General features: G+C 31.8%; 3 protein-coding genes and 1 long non-coding RNA gene across 4 annotated transcripts in view; 1 reads left to right on the forward strand and 3 right to left on the reverse strand.

Annotated features, from left to right (window-relative positions):
- Positions 1-355: 355 nt before the first annotated feature.
- Positions 356-4,729, reverse strand: LOC102586183 (G-type lectin S-receptor-like serine/threonine-protein kinase RLK1). Its single transcript, XM_006355079.2, has 2 exons — positions 2,121-4,729; positions 356-1,730 (listed from the first exon to the last, which is right to left on the reverse strand). Exon 1 carries the CDS (start codon positions 4,454-4,456, stop codon positions 2,132-2,134), a length of 2,325 nt encoding a protein of 774 aa, XP_006355141.1. The 5' UTR covers positions 4,457-4,729; the 3' UTR covers positions 356-1,730; positions 2,121-2,131.
- Positions 4,730-5,220: 491 nt separating this feature from the next.
- On the reverse strand, positions 5,221-7,602 carry LOC102594030 (G-type lectin S-receptor-like serine/threonine-protein kinase RLK1). The gene has a single exon (XM_006355102.2). It carries the CDS (start codon positions 7,600-7,602, stop codon positions 5,221-5,223), a length of 2,382 nt encoding a protein of 793 aa, XP_006355164.1.
- A 1,398-nt stretch (positions 7,603-9,000) lies between these two features.
- Positions 9,001-17,164, reverse strand: part of LOC107062018 (uncharacterized) — a 14,828-nt gene continuing 6,664 nt past the window's right edge. The window contains exon 3 of the long non-coding RNA XR_001474373.1: positions 9,001-9,012. This is a non-coding gene — a long non-coding RNA (uncharacterized lncRNA). The remainder of the gene's footprint in view (positions 9,013-17,164) is intronic.
- Positions 15,851-17,164, forward strand: part of LOC102586516 (UPF0235 protein C15orf40 homolog) — a 4,698-nt gene continuing 3,384 nt past the window's right edge. The window contains exon 1 of the mRNA XM_006355080.2: positions 15,851-16,174. Coding sequence (XP_006355142.1) covers positions 15,914-16,174 — 261 coding nt within the window. The 5' untranslated portion in view covers positions 15,851-15,913. The remainder of the gene's footprint in view (positions 16,175-17,164) is intronic.

The raw sequence follows: 17,164 nt of genomic DNA on the forward strand, positions 1-17,164 counted from the left end.
GATCTTGAAATGTAGTATTTATGAGCTAATTAATAATTAGGTATATAAATTAGCTAAATATATAAGTAATAATAAATATAATTATTAAGTAATTATAAATATATATTAACAATATAATTTAGTTTAATGTAGTTAAATTATTATTAAATTTAATTTATAATTGAATATCTATATTTTTGTAGATGGATCATCGTTTGTGGAGGTATAATATGCATTATGAAACTGGTGATGGTTTGAAACCTGAGTTTATTGTTAGTGTTAGATGTTTTATTGAACGTACAATGACACTTGATATTTACAAGAATGGAAAGAAAAAGATGAAAGGCGATTTGACTATACAATTGCATTTGCAGGGGCATTTGGGTAATCTTCGAAGAACAATGACATGTGTGAATGCGGTGGACGTGACAGCTAGTACTTACCTCTATAAATAGACAGCGAAAAACCTTATGACTCACTTTTCTTTTTCCTCACTGAAATAGTTAAAAGAAACTTAGATACTACCACAGATATGAAGAAAGTAAATGTCAAACATGAAAAGTTGAATGAATATATCGAATCTTCTACGGCTCCAAAGAAAGAAGAGAATGTTTTGTCTGCCGGCTATGGAAACTCTTCAGGTATAGAATTTTTCTCCAAAAGATTTGATTTAGAATTTTGGCTCTATCCATATATTTTAATTTATCTTGAGAAGAAGACTCATATTCAGTCAAGCCTCGAACTGTTAATTGCGCTTTGAGAAAATGGTGACTTCCAAAGCATGTAACAACTTTCAAGTCACAATACAAGGCGCCCTGTTTAATGTGAAGTTGTATCTGCTTCCATTATCGTCAAATTGTGAAATGGTAGTAGGAAACCAATGGACACTTCAATTTGACGACAATGGAAGCAGATACAACTTCTCATTAAACAGGGCACACTGTGACTTGAAAGTTGTTACATGCTTTGGAAGTCACCATTTTCCCAAAGCCCAGTTAACAGTTCGAGGCTTGATTGGATATGAGTCATACCCTAGCTTATCTGCTAAAGATTCATCAATAAAATTTTGAGTAGTCTCAGTCCCTCCTACAAAGATTAGGATATTCAAGGGTTGCTTCTCATGGTATCTGGTCAGGCAGCGAGAATCTTTGAATGACTCAAAAAATTCTAATACAGCGATCCTTGAGATCCACATGTCCATTTCTTCTTCTTCTTCTTCCTTTATAGTCACGGGATAACTTTCTCATCTTCCACCTTAGGGAAATCAAGCATCATTATCATTAGTTACTATGTTTGAGTATCTGTAGAAGACTCCTATTGTTTAGGAGTAGAGGTAGCAGTTAGTTTCCTTTAAGTTTAGCCGTAGGTTGTTATTAGCAGTTGTATTTAAAGCTTGACTACTGAATTAATAAAATCATCTTTCGACTACTTTTTCTATCTGATTTTATAAGAACATACAAAATATGAAGTGGTTTATCATGTCTTGATGCATGAAGTTCTTACAAGAATCTTGTTGCATACTCTGCACCTTTGACTAAGCACCTGAATTTTGTTCAATTTGTTGTATGCAGCTTTAGCTTCTTGTAGTAGATCATTGAACTGATAGATGTATGCCCCTTTAAGCTCCAGTTAGCCATTGCATCCACTATTTAATTTCCTTTTCTACAGCAATATATAATACCATTGGTTTGATAAAGAGTCTTCCTTGCTTTAAGCCTTTAACCACAATACTATCAAGGAATACCCTTTCCCTGCATAATATCAGCAATCATGTTACTATATTGAAGTGTTATCCACCTTAATTAGAAGCTCCAAATCTAGTGGCTCTCAACACCTTAAATATTCCCACATATACTTGTATATATGTCTAAATTTTCGCAACTCCCAACATATGATGGAAAGCATAATTTTGATAATCTCCTAGTGTAATAGTTGAGTATTTTGATACTCTGACACTTCAAAACATTCTCATTTTTGAGTAATATCTTTCAAGATTACACCCATAGGGCCTGCAAATGATCTCATTAAAATAAAACATAATCTGAACTCATGTATGTTGAACTAACTATATATCCTCACTAAAATTTCCATTAAAAGATGTTATTGAAGAAAACAACAATATAATAAACCAAACCACTTACAACTACTGAAATTAACTACTGGGACTTGGACATGGAGGAATTGGAATATCAATAATTCCCTGCAACATGTGTAATACTTTTTTCATGGAAGGACGAAGAGCTGGTTCGTCCTGAATGCACCAAATCGCCACAGAGATCATTCCTTCCAAGGTTTTCTTGTCTACTTCTTCACTTCCAACAAGCTTGTCTACTTCACCTTCAACAAGGCAACTATATGCCCATATAGAAAGCTGGATTTCTTCTATTTTAGTCACACAGACTTCAATGTTTCTTCTGCAGCAAATGATTTCTAGCAATACAATACCATAGCTGAAGACATCAACCTTGACAGAGATGGGGGCATTTGTTTGCCACTCTGGTGCTAAATACCCTCTAGTCCCTCTTACACCAGTGAATGTTCTTGTTTGATCAGGCATTAGCAGCTTGGCCAGACCAAAATCTGAGATTTTAGCTGTCAACAACTCGTCGAGTAAGATGTTTTGTGGCTTTATATCACAGTGGATAATTGGAGCTTCACATTCTTCATGGAGGTAGAGGATTCCCCTGGCCACATCTAGTGCAATATTTACTCTTAGATTCCAATCCGGCCGAGTAGCTCCTCGGAACAACAGATTTGCTAGGCAACCATTGCTCATATATTCATAAACAAGAGCTCTTTTTGATCCTTCAGCACAATATCCTAGCAAACGAATCAAGTTTCTGTGTCGAGTTCTACCAATGACCTTCATTTCTGCTCTGAACTCCCTTTCACCTTCTTCCACTACCTTCTCTAGCCTCTTCACTGCCACAAGGTTTTTACCTTTGTCAAAGCTCCCTTTATAAACTGCTCCAAAAGCACCCTTTCCTAATTCCTCTTTGAAACCATCCGTTGCCTGTTTTAGCTCCTTGTAAGAGCAAGTTTTGAGTATGAAATCTTTTGTTAAGCCTGTGGTTCCTGTCTGAAGTAGCTTCCTGTACTTTATTATCCGGAATTTGAAGACATAAAAGCCTGAAAATGCAAGAGCAGTACCTGAATACATAACGAAACTTATCGATAAAACCAAGATCACCACCCATGGTGGCTTCACTGAATCCGTTGTTGGATTTTGCACTGCTAGATTGCTGACTTTGAAGTAAGCAGTGCGAGATCCTTCAGGAGCACCTTTAACATACCTCAGAGGAAGCTTGTGTTTCATACACTGGCCAGTTTCATCGAAAAGAGCAGCATCACAATCACAGTCCTCCAAACAAGATTTACCACAATCTTCTTTTCCTAGAAGTGATGTAACAAAGTAAGGAGGATCCTCCCAGGTCAAATTGGTTGTGGTAGTAATCTTGTAGACACTTACATCTTCTTTCCCATTAATGCACTTTCCTCTGGTGAAGTTCCTTTGACAATCACCAAAGCTTGGATCATTCTCTCTCAAGTATGACCCTGGTAGACACATACAAGATGATGCATTGTGATTACTTCCAACACAATAGCCATTAAGGCCACAGAAACCCTTCACAAGACAAATATCATCAATTGCCTCCCACTCCATTACCATTTTAGAATTCCCATTGGAGTTGAATTCGTGAGAATAGAGTCGAAAATTCCCATCATAATCTAGAGTGGCCCGATAAATAGCTCTGTTATTCTGTACAAGTGGAGTGTATAATTGTCGAAGTACTGAAGAATCAGTGTCATTGATCAGAAATAAGATGCCAGTGCTGTTAAGAAGCAGGAGATTTCTGCAACCATCACAGTACATTTGTGAAGACCAATAGGCATCTACTGGCCGAAACAAGTTTCTGGGGTATGCAACAAGGTTCCCATCATCCTGCATCCAGAGGCGAAATCTCCCTGAGGAGTGATTTGTGGAGGAGAAACTAGAAACCAATTTACCCCCACTTGTTAATTTCTGGCCACCTAAAATTGTATCAGTAGGAAAACTGAAGCTCTCATAGATAGTTTCATGATCTTGATTGTAAAGAACAAAGTTACCGTTATCAAGCAAGTTGGCATAAGAAGCAGATTCTGACGAACTAGCAACAGTCTTATCCTCACTGTTATTTGTTTTCAGAACTACAATTCCATCAATGAAAGCTAAGGTAGAATCAGCAGATATTTCTGGATCATCACGAGACACGGTCCACACAATAGTGTTATTGGAGCCTCCCACTAACCAAATTCCCACCTTGTAACCACTTCCTTGTGGATAAAAGCCGAAGGCGAAATGGCCTGAAGCTGAGTACCATGCTACAGATTGTCCAGTGGGATGAAGAGAAGATCCTAATCTTATTGTACTAGGTGGATTTGATTGAGCTCTAGCGGATCCAAAGATAAACAACACAAGTAAGAAATAGAGAGCCATGATATCAATGGGGGAGAAATTAAAGAAGGACAAGTTCTAACTGTTAACATGGTTGAAGAAGATTAAAAAAAAAAAACTAAAGAAGCAGTTAAGTCAAACAGAACATTTTTTTCAAGAAATATCCATGAAGAAGCTGGGAACATTACCTGGTCAAGTCGTCTATTAAAGTCTTCTTAATAGAAAATAATAAAGAAGAGTTTAAATGCTTTGATGTGATCCACAAGCCAATTCACTAAGTCATCCTGAGAAAAGTCTATCAAAGATAGGAGAGATGAACAATTAATTCTACTTTTAAACTAATATTTTGTGCAAGAATTCAAAACTTGAAAACAAGGGCTGAAAAGGACCACAAAGAAAAAAATTCCAATTACTCCTTTTCGTCCATATAATTAGTAGAAAATTATTGTCTCTAGTTCTTCATTTTCATATATTCTTTTTTCTTTCTTTTTTTTGGTCCATATTAGTACAAAAGTAGTTTTTTCTAATTTTATGTAAAGATCGATTTTGGTGTAATTGTGTCCTTATGTTAATTTTATCTAATAATCTTATTTTATATAAAGACTCTACCCCATACCATACTTTATCTTATAGGCTTATACTTCAAACTGTTGCATTATCTAACGATGAGAAACAATACAATCTACCAAATGTTGTATTCATAAAAAGAAAACAGTACAATACAATGCAAGTACACAACACAATACAATATAATATGATACATTTTGAATGAGATGTAGCAACCAGCCAAACGAAGTGTAAAAGACTTAATACCATGCCAAAAATGGTATATCCATAGTACCTTCTAACATGAGAACTACATTCCTCATAGAAGGGCGCAGATCAGGATTATCGTGAATGCATAACAATCCAACCTTCACCATCCTCTCCAAGGACTTCGCATGATCTACTTCCTTATCTCCCACTAGCTTTCTGATATCATTCTCGACAAAGCATTTGTGTACCCAATTAGGAAGAAAGATTTCATCCTCGGTTGAGACGTTGACATCCATATTACTTCTACAGCATATGATCTCCAAGAGCATTACTCCGTAGCTATAAACATCTACCTTATCGGAGATCAATGCACTATTCTGCAACTCTGGTGCTGAATATCCTCTTGTTCCTTTAAGCTGAAGTTGGTTTCCTACTTGATCAGGCACCAGAAACTTTGCAAGCCCAAATTCAGAGATTTTAGCCGTCCACGAATCATCTACTAGGATATTGTGTGGCTTTATGTTGCAGTGAATTATGCAAGTCTCACACTTTTCATGCAGATAAAGTATTCCCCTTGATATGTCCAGTGCAAGTCTCATCCTTTGCTCCCAAGAAGGTCTTGTTTCTGAATTGAATATGATATCTGCGAGTGACCCGTTGCTCATGTACTCATACACAAGAATTTTTTCTGATCCCTCCAAGCAAAAACCAAGCAAATGAACCAAGTTTTTGTGACGAGCTTGCCCAATCGCAGTCATTTCTGCTTTAAATTCCCTTTCTCCTTCATCCCCGATTTTCTCCAGTCGTTTTACAGAAACTGTTCTGTTACCTTCTGATAGAATTCCTTTATAGACGTTCCCGAATGAACCATGTCTTATCTCTTCCTTGAAATGTTCAGTGGCTTTCTCAAGCTCACTGTAAGAAAATGATCGAAGAGTGAACTCCTCATTTGGCCCCAAATATGGATTTTCCAATAGCTTTTGGTATTCGTCCGCTCTGCTTCTGTAGAAAATATAACTGAAAATTGCAAAAACAGTGAACAGAAATGCTACAGAACCAAGAACCAGGGATAGAATCAATATTATCTCTTTCCGACTTTCATTTCTATTCCCTGTTTTTCCAGGATAGGGAGTAGAGTGACCTGCCATTTGGGAGATGTTATAGCTCTGCTTGACGAAGCTCTTGATGGACTCATCATTTTGTTCAATTGTCGAATCAATTAATGGAAGCTTAAATTTGCTGCAAACTCCATTCATGTATAGAGCAGCCCAACAAGTACAATCATCCAAGCAAGAATTTCTACAGTCCTGCTCAACCATTGAAACCTGAGAAAATGGATATCCTCCAACTTTCAAGTGTTGAATCGCCGTGACATTGTAGGCCAATGTTGAGTCTCTGCTGCTTCCACAAAACTCTTCATAAACGAATCCCCGATAGCAGCCTTGGAATTTCATTGCACGGTTGACATATGAAAATCCAGGAAAACAAGAACAATCGCCTATGCTGCTGCCATTTTTTGCAGTACAATAACTGTTTAAACCACAGAATCCCCTGGCTTTGCATTGGTTTTCCAGCGCTGACCAATTGATTTCCAAGCTTGAGTTGTCAAAGTTATGTGTATAAAGCCTAAAAATCCCATCAGGATCAAGAGTTGCGCGATAAATTGCTGCTGCTTTGTTGGTTGATGATTGATTAGAGGTATTCCCTATGGTATTGACTTGGAAACGAAAACCATTAGAAGCATTCCGAAAGAGTTGGCCTGTTGGAGTAAGACCTATGAAAACTGAGCTAACCTCACCAAATTCACCTCTGCTTTGTAGCATAAAACCCCAATAGGAAGCCTCAGGTCCATTAAGATAATTGGTTGGGTAGGCAACAAGGTTCCCATCAGCCTGCATACTAAGATAAAATCTTCCACTTGAATGATCAACTTCAGTAACACTAGAGACAAGGCTCTGGCCCAATGTTAGACGCTGACCGGCCAGGATGGTGTCTGTTGGATAATCAAAACTTTCCCAAACAACAATTGTTTTGTTATAGATAACAAAGTTACCAGAATCAAGCATGGATGCTGAAGTTACTGGCTGTGGAGATTCTGCAATGATTTTTTTGTTCTGTTTTGTCCATAGTATAAGTTTGCCTCCCTTTGTGAACTCGATATATGCATCCAAATGAAGTGGAGGATCATCTCTATTTGCAGTCCAAACAACAGTTTTATCAGGTAGCCATATGCCAACTTGAAATCCATCCCCTTTTTGGTAGAAACCAAATGAGAAAAGGCCTGAAGAAGATGGCCAATAACTTGGATTTCGGTTCGGATAAAGAAAAGAACCTAAGGTTATGTTGGAGGGCTGTTGCTGAGCTCCAACTTGAATAGCTGCAAACACAAATGGAAGCATCAACAACATGAAAGTAAATGTTAAGTTAGCCATGACACAAGGATGAGAATATAGATATACTCTTTGCTAAGTATTCTTTTGTATACTAACTTGGACATTTCCAATTTTAAATGGCAGTAGTATTCCCTTCGTCCATTTTTAATTGTTTATATTTTTGTTTTTAGAGTCAAATGATAAGAATTTTGACTTACATTTTACGATGTATTTTTCCATCATATTGAAATGCAAAAAATTACAATTAGAGTAGTATTTTTCATATAGTTTTTGAATATCTAAATTTTTTGTTTAAAATATAGAATTAGTGTAATCTAATTTAACTTTGAAAACATGACAATTAAAAGTGATCGGAGGGAGTAATAATTAACACGTTGACACTTGACACGAATTAGGTAACAGCTGAGTCAACTTCATGTTAATATTTTCCAAAACTCTAACAATTGAAAAGTTAGTAATGTTTTGAGAAATGACTGATGCAATGCAAACAAAGTCTTAACTAGGAAGTTTCTTAGGGAGGCGTTATGCATTTCCTTAGTCAACTCTTGTATGATTTTTCTATCTTCACTTGTCTTTTGCGCGTTGGATGGTTTAAGTTTGTCTTTTGCGCGTTGGATAGTTATATTTGTTTGATTTCTTTAAAAGCAAATTTCTCTCTTTGCCGGTCCTTCCAATTAGGGATGACAATGAGGCGGGGCGGATGCGGGGCGAGTTTAAGATTGTGCGGGGCGGGTTGAAGTGGGTTTTTTTAAAATTAATGTGGGGCGGGGCAGGTTGTGGGTATATGTGATTTTATGTGGGTATAAATTTAATTTTAAGTCTTTACATGTTATAAGAGTGATAGAGCATTATTTATTAAGATAATTTCTATAAATCTACTAAAATATTCAAAATAGTAAATGAAAATGGTTCAATAAAAAATAATACAATTTCTTATAAGTTTTCCAATTGACCTCTGAAAAATAAAATTTTAAGTCACCATCCTATTAAATTAATATAACTTAATGAAAAAAAGAATTTATTTTTATGAATTTTATTTTTAGTATCAAACTTAACTAGAAAAAGAAAATATTAAAAAAGTATTGCAAGGCGAGTTTATACGGGGCGGGCCGAGTTGAAAATGAAAAAAATTATTATGCGGGGCAGGGCGAATTAAAAATTTTACGGTTTAAGCTCAACCCGCCCCCATCCCCACCCCGCCTCGCCACATTGTCATCCCTACTTCCAATCTTCTTTCTTTCCTCGCAAAAACAAAAAGATTAACATAAAAACAAACAAACAAACTAGAATTACGTTTGGAATTGCATATTAAGTGCCTGTTTGGTATTGCTTGTTAAAATTGCTTATTTTTTAAAAATTAATTTTTTGGAGTGTTTTTTTTAAAAATAATTTTTCAGTGTTTTTATTAAAAATAATAATTTGTATTTGATTAATTCATTTTGAAAAGTGCTTTTTTATAAACAAATTGTGTTTGACTAATCTTTTTTTAAAAATATTTTTGAGAGTCAAATTACGAACAAAGGCAATATCAATGTACTTTTACTATTAAAGTTATTCTATAGAGATAAACTATTTTAAATATTTATTATAAAAAATTTAATTACATTTTTATTTTTATTAAATTAAAATCTACATATTTACATTTTTAATCAATATTATACCTTTTTGGAGGGCTAACATCTTTAATCAATATTATTTTCCTTTTTTCTAATCTTGCAAAATTAATATTGTTACCTTTTTTTTTTCTAATTCTGAAAATAATACGTAAAATAATATATAGAATATAATATAATAATATAGAAACGTAAAATTAAAAAAAAAACATTTTATAAAAATATAATTCTTACATGAAACTCAACAAAACTTATGACACATGTTAATTAATTAATAAGAAATATATTGATAAATATGTATATATGGAAGGAATATTTTAATATTGAAAAAAATACTAAATTTCTGCTTTCATTTAAAAACAAATATACTAATTTGTCAAACGCATAATTTCTTTTAAATTTTTTTGCAAATAAGTGTTTCTAAGTCGTGGATTAGATGGGGCACGTTTCGAGAACATCGTAAAAATTCACTTCCAATTTTTATTTTATTTTCACAAAGTTTCCAATTAACTTGATCCCTCGTATCTATTTAACCTAAATCCTCATGAGACTTACGACCATTTGCTACACTGCAAAATGAACTAATTATGATAAATTCTTATCCAGTTAAAGTAAGAAAACTGATTGAAGGTTCTTAATACAAATAACAGATCATGTTTTGACCGTAAATGTTGTTACACATCTAAATTATATAATACTAATGAATATTATAACTTCATGCAAATTCTTTAGTGACACTAAACTAAAAAGGGAAAAAGGACCAAAGAATACTATCTAAGATCAAACAACAGTAGTAGGTTAGAAGCTACACTAAATTTTTTATTTTTTACATGTCTTCAGCACTTAATTCATCGTCATTCTTTTCCTACTCTTAGTCCCATCAAAGACATGTTTTCCTTAGATACCTCTTTGTTTTGTAAGTTAATTTATCAACATGTTCATTTTAAGACTCCAACAACATAACTTGTTTTTTACGGACTACACCAAATTGCCCTGACATAACAAAACAACATGTGATTTGGAAATAAAGATTGCCAAAAGAATGGGTATCAAAAGAGTACTAATTATGTAATGTGGCATCTTTTCGTCGGCAAAAATCATATCCAAACTGATCAATTCGTCATTTTTCTTCGAATAAATAGCATCCCACATTCTAGTTAAATCCTAATCCTTATCATCAAATCATCTCTATCATAACCAATCTTGGAAGAAAATAAAAATCTAATTAAAAGCAAGACAAATTAAGCAAGGTACAACATGAAAACGATTCACTCTTATCAATATACAACACAAAAAATAGAGTATGAAAAAGATCAAGAATTAATTAAATGCAATTATTCAGAGATATATGCACATTAAAATTCATTGTAATTACTAATGCTGAAGATAAAGAAACGGTTCATTGGAAAACATAGTAAAAGAATAGTGATAGAGATATATTGAGAATGCACCTGCAGAGGAGAAGAAGGAATGCTTAAAACGCTTAATTGGAGTTTAAGGTAGACATTTGTTATAAGTTATTTGGGATTTTATTGGTTTGTTTAACTCTTAAAGATCTGATTGATTACTCATACGTTAGAGTAGATTTATTTTGTGAGCCTTTTTTAAGTCATTTAATTAATAGATAATTTTTTTATATAAAGAAAAAAGACTCAAAAAAGGAGAAAAAAGATAAATGTGGTGGCTTTAGAGACATGCCACATCACCTCTCCTACATCTAGCTTTATTATATATATAGATATAGATATATTAGCTAAATGCTTAATTTTTCAATAAAAATGGTTTTTTCTCAAAATAAGTGTTTCGATCTCTCAACATCATTGTCAAACAAACTCTTAATCATGAAGCTTAACTCTCCTTTCTATATAGGAGATAATATAATATAAATAAATATAATCATATATATATATATAAATATATATATATTTATATAAAAGAGAACCCTAGGTCCGTCGTGGCGCCACCACAAACCAGAATTCCCTTTTAATTTATTTATTTCCAAATCTAGTCTTCCCTTTTCATGAAAAGTTGTGACTTTTATAAGAAGTTGTAACTTTTATATCAAAAGTTGTAACTTTTATGAAAAGTTGTGACTTTTATGAAGAGTTGCGACTTTTATGAAAAATTGTGACTTTTATGAAAGGTTGTGACCTTTTCGAAGGGTTGTGACTTTTCCAAAGAGTTGTGACATTTCCGATAAGGCACAATAAACATTTATTCACACTACCCTTTGTTATCTATAAATAGAGGGATTTCCTATCACTATTATTTGTAGGTTTTTTTCCGTTGTAAGGTAGTAGAATTTAATACATTAATTAAGCTTCTTATGAAGTTTGTTTCATTCCTCAAATTTTCATCCTCCTATTTCATGAAGCTTAATCTTTACTATAAGTCATAGTGATTCATGTAATTATGACAATTCTTTTTCCTATTTTGGTGAGTTTTTTTTTTTAACTCTGTTAAAAGTTTCAGTAAAGATGATTGAAAATTGATTTTCTCTTTTGTCCCTTTGTACATATTTTTTCGTATAAACAAAGAAAATTGATATTTTGATTGCAATGCGACATTACTACTCTTGCACCTCTCATTCCACGGCTCATAACGGAGTCAATTCCCTAAATGGTCACCCAAGTTTAGGTAATTGCCTTGAAATATCATTTATGTTTCATTTAGGACCAAAATATCACTTAACTATCATTATTTTCTTCCAAATATACTCAACACTTCAAAAGTTTCACCCTCTCTAGTTGGCATGCCATGTCATTGAAGCCTTTTTTTAAGAATAGACTTATTTAATTCATCAAACTCATTTAACTAAAATAATGATTTTATTATTTTCTAAAAAGTATATATTAGTTTATTAAGAAGAAATTTTCATGCTTAATCTTTTGTCATAATTATTTTATTTTTTATGCTATGAAGAATAGTATTTTAAAACTTACTATAAAATATACTTAACACTTCAAAAGTTTCACTCTCTCCTAGTTGGCATGTGATGTCATTGAAGTCTTTTTTTTAAGAATAGACTTATTTAATTCATCAAACTCATTTAACTAAAATAATGATCTTATTATTTTCTAAAAAGTATATATTATTTTATTAAGAAGAAATTTTCATGCTTAAGAATCTTTTGTCATAATTTTTTTTTTAATGCTATGACGAATTGTTTTTTAATACTTACTATAATATCATCAATTTTGAATACTTATAAACACATATATTCAAAAAATATTGATATATAAATCACTCATGAATATCAACCTACGTCAATTAATCATATATTATATAATGGATCAATAATATTAAATGTCAATTAACTATTAAAAATAATTAATTGGGTACTTTGAAATCCATACTTACAATATCTTTTTTTGACAAGAAAATAGAAAGTGAATCATATTTATATTAGAAAATAAAATTTTGATCTTTATCTGTCAGTATATTAATCTCATATAATATGTATATTATTGATCTTGTATTTCATGAATTTGGGATGAGATAAGAATATATATTGGTGTTTAATTGCATGATAAGTTAAAATATAATATAATATAGCAATAAAAGAATAAAAATAAAAATAATTTTTTTTAAAAAAGTTAAATAATAATTTTCTATTTCTTACCAATTCTTTTGTCAACCTTAAAAATTTATTTGAATACTTTTATGAAAAAATTGCTTAAAATTTTAAATAATTTACTTAAGAATTTTAAAAATTACCAAGTAATAATTGCACACAAAGTTTTTTCACTGAATTTTGTTTGGTAAAAAAAATAAAGGAATTAGTTTTTATTTTATTTTATAATCTTCATAAATTCTCATGTAATTTATATATTTGTTTTGTGGAGACATAAGTTTGATTAATTAAATAGGTCTATTACTTTTTAAAATGATGATTTAATAACATGAGATATCAACTAGAATAGAAGGAGGTTTTTGAGATATTTAGTATTTATTTATTTTTGGATTTAAAATAGTAATAATATTATTCGCTTTCTATTTTTTTTCAAGAAAAAAATATTGTAAGCATGAATTTCAAAATACACAATTAATTTTATTGTAATAGTTAATTGACATTTAATATTATTGATTATTATAAAATTTATGATTAATTGATGTAAGTTAGCATTCATGAGTGGTCTGTATATCAATATTTTTTTTGAATGTATATGCTTATAAGTATTCAAAAATGATTATATATATATTGTAGTACATTTTAAAAACCTATTCTTCATAACATAAAAAATAAAAAAAATTATTATAATAAAAGATTCTTAAGTATGAAGATTTATTCTTTTTTATTTTTTTTATTTTATTTTTTAAAAATAAAAAATAAATATGATCATTATTTTAGTTAAATGGATTTAATGAATAAAATTAGTCTATTATTAAAAAAAGACTTTAATGACATGTCATGCCAACTAGGAGATAGTGAGGTTTTTGAAGTGTCAAGTAAATTTGGAGGAAAATAGTGATAGTTGAGTGATATTTTGGTCCTAAATAAAACATAAATGATATTTCAAGACAATTCTCTAAACTTGGGTGATCATTTAGGGAAATGACTCCTCATAACGCTGTTGAAATGGTTGAATTCATTACATTTGGTTCTTTAGTAAACAAAACTTTTATTTCTGCCACTATTATTTGTAGGTTTTTTTTTGCTATAGGGGAGTTGAATTTCAAATACATTAATTAAACTTCTTATGAAGTGTGTTTCATTCCTCATATTTCATGAAGCTTAATTTTTTACTGTAAGTCATAGTGATTCATGTATCAATTGCAATTTCTATTTGCTATTTTGGTGACTTTTTTTTAACTCTATTAAAAATTCGAGTGAGGATGATTGAAAATTTATCTACTCTTTTGTTCCTTTCTACAGGTTTTTTCATATAATTTTTAGGAAAATTTCTTGTGGGTTGTGCTATATTTGATAGCACACAACAACAAATATGTGATAACTAATACGGAACCAATGATGAAGTTTGTTAAACGAACCAAACAAATTGTTCTCTTGCTTGCCACAGTTAGTATATTGTTTTGATTGTTTTTTCTTAGGTACAAACAATTCGTATGTCATTGCACTCTTCCTAGAATATTAGTATAAACACAATTAGTCCACTTCTTTTGTTGCAAGTTAAGTAATTTGTCATATTTCTTCGTCTCTTCTTTTTGGGCATAATAAGAGATCAAGTTTTCTTGAAACTAACAAATGTCCAAAATACACTATAACAAAATTAAATTTTGTATCGATAATAAATATGCACAATAACGAAGAGTGCTAGAGCATTTACCGACATTAATTAATTGTCATTAGATTCAATGTTGCTATAAACTCTAGGGACATTTATAGAGAGTACTAATTGTCTCTGAAAATTCATATTTAGCGCTATTAATTGTCGTTAAAGATTATTTTTACTGTAGTAATAACTCTTTATTTTGATAAAGTTTTTTGTTTTTTTTATAAAGAAGTAACAACTCTTTCTTTTGGATTATTTCAAAATTTGTGAACTGTAAACTTGAATACAACCCAATAGACTATCTTTTTGAAAAATATGTTAAGCAACATGTCTTTTTCTTCTTGATTGCTAGGAAAGTAAGGTTGTCTTTATTATTATTTGTGAATTCAAGTGCTCACAAAATTATGTTGTGAGATTTTAATATGTTGTGTCAAAATTTTGGTTTAGAATATCCATCTGTGAACAGTTTCATTCAAATGTCACCTACTGCTTGGTTGATAATTGCATTAATTCTTTGAAACTGCATACTATAACCATAATAATAACTATGGTTCAATTCCAAATAAGTTGGGGTCGGTGATATGAAACCTAAGCAATAGTAATGACTATTCAAATACAATGAGGAAAAACATTTATGATACTAACAATTTTAGGGTCATTTTAAAAATATACATGATACGTCATACTACAATAAAAACAGATTGATGGAGGTTCATAAGAAAGAAGCTGAAGGTCTTCCATTTGAGTTTAGTTAAATATGTTCTTGTATGGACGTGATGCTCCACTTTACTTGGGAGTGTTGTTGTTCGAGGCTTTTTGGTCTCTTCTTTAACGTCTGTTGCTGTTCTTTATAACTTTTTGGAATTTAGCAAATTTCATTACTTCTGACCAACTATTTCTATGGAGATTTTCTTAGACTTCTCTCTTATACTTAAAATCTCTCTATGACAAATAATTTTTGTATAACAAAAATAAAAAAATAAAAAATATAGCACTTTAAGATTTCGGAGGAACGTTTTGCCTTAAGATAAAATGTTCTTGACAATGTAGTGTATGTATCGAAAATATGAATATTACCGAAAGTTCATATGTAAGCTTAATAATATGGTTCAATCCCGTGCGAAGCATGGGTAATTTACCTAGGAGTACTATTTTTAAATATTATATTTAAAAAGTTGACAAATGGTTTTAGTAAAAGTCTGTTTGGATTGATTTAAAAAAATAGTTTTAAAATCAAAAATAAAAAGTCAAATTAAAATGACTTTTAAATCAAAAAATAAAAAACAAAGAGAGACATACTTTTAATTTTTAACTTATTTTATCATTTTTTATCTTGCTAAACACTTTTTAACTTATTTTAAATTATTTTTTTATATTTGTCAAACCAATCAAAACAGCATCTAAGAATCGGAAGTAAAGTAATGAGAGTTGGGATGGAAAAGGTGTTTTTGTTGCCTTGTTGGTAACCCTCTTTGCCTTGGATCGCCCATCCTGGGAAAGCAGATGCCTCCCTCCAAGAAAAGCAAAGCTAAAAAAAACTCAACCGAGTTAACTCAGTCACCGGCGCCGGCAGTTTCAACTCCCAAATTTCCAGCATGTATTCGCGCCGTTCCTCCGTCCTCCGTCGCCATCACCATCCATGCCAAGCCAGGCTCCAAACAAGCCACCGTAACTGACTTGAATGACGATGCAGTTGGGGTTCAAATTGACGCACCTGCTAAAGATGGTGAAGCTAATGCTGCACTTATCGATTATATAAGCTCCGTAAGTCCATCTTTTCGTTCAGTATTCATCTAGGGTAGTATGTGCTTCTACAATATCATCAATTAAGCCTGCACTTTCATTCAATTAGTTCAGCAGTCTTTCCCCATAAATTTCTCCCCGTTTAACCTAAAATTCTCTTTTCGTGATTAATTGCATTGATGTTTCATGTTTTTTTCCGGAATTGTATTTGGGGATCATGTATGGAGATAGAATTATTACTATATGAATTTCGTAACATTCCGGAATTTAAAAAAACTACAAATACCTGTTTTCACATTTTCCATTCTAGATCATTCATAATAATTCAATATTTTTGTTGAAATACAACCCCAATTTCCAAATACCATGTTTCACCTATTTTCTTTCTTTCTAATTTCACATTTTTTTATGTCCAAACGCCCTAGATTTTGTAACGAAAGAGTACCTCACTTATCCTTTATAGCTTAGACAATCAAAACCATAAAAAAATTACTAACCCTGCATCTGAATCTCTGTATCAGTTTACACATAAGCTAAAATTGCCAAATAAGTGCTACTACATCAGAGCACATTGTGGCTGATGAAGTTCCAGTGTTATCAGAGGCGATAGGTGAAAACAAGAGCTAAAGTATCTGTATATCAGAGCTTTAAGCTCAAAGAGCAAACGAAACTCAGAATTTAAAGAGAAAGGCCACATTGAAGGAAAAGATAAAAAATATGTATATGAAATATATATATGTAGTTCAAGAATAATAGCAATAATTTAAACAAGCATTCTATAGGCCAAGGAAATGAAAATTATTAATTAGGTGAATTGTATTGTGTTTTGTATCACTCTCTTTAGGTTGGAATCCACGGGCGATGAGGTGCATGTTTTAGCTACTTGGTGCCTGCACTGAAGTTCTGCGTAAGTAAGACATCCTATTTTGCATCTATGTTTAGGGCTTAAGCGCATCTCAAGCAAGCCTTTGACAACCCTATGAATAACCAAGCAACGTCTTTGAACCAGAG

This window comes from Solanum tuberosum, unplaced genomic scaffold (genome assembly GCF_000226075.1).
Source record: "Solanum tuberosum cultivar DM 1-3 516 R44 unplaced genomic scaffold, SolTub_3.0 scf00192, whole genome shotgun sequence".
Taxonomy (NCBI): Eukaryota; Viridiplantae; Streptophyta; class Magnoliopsida; order Solanales; family Solanaceae; genus Solanum; species Solanum tuberosum.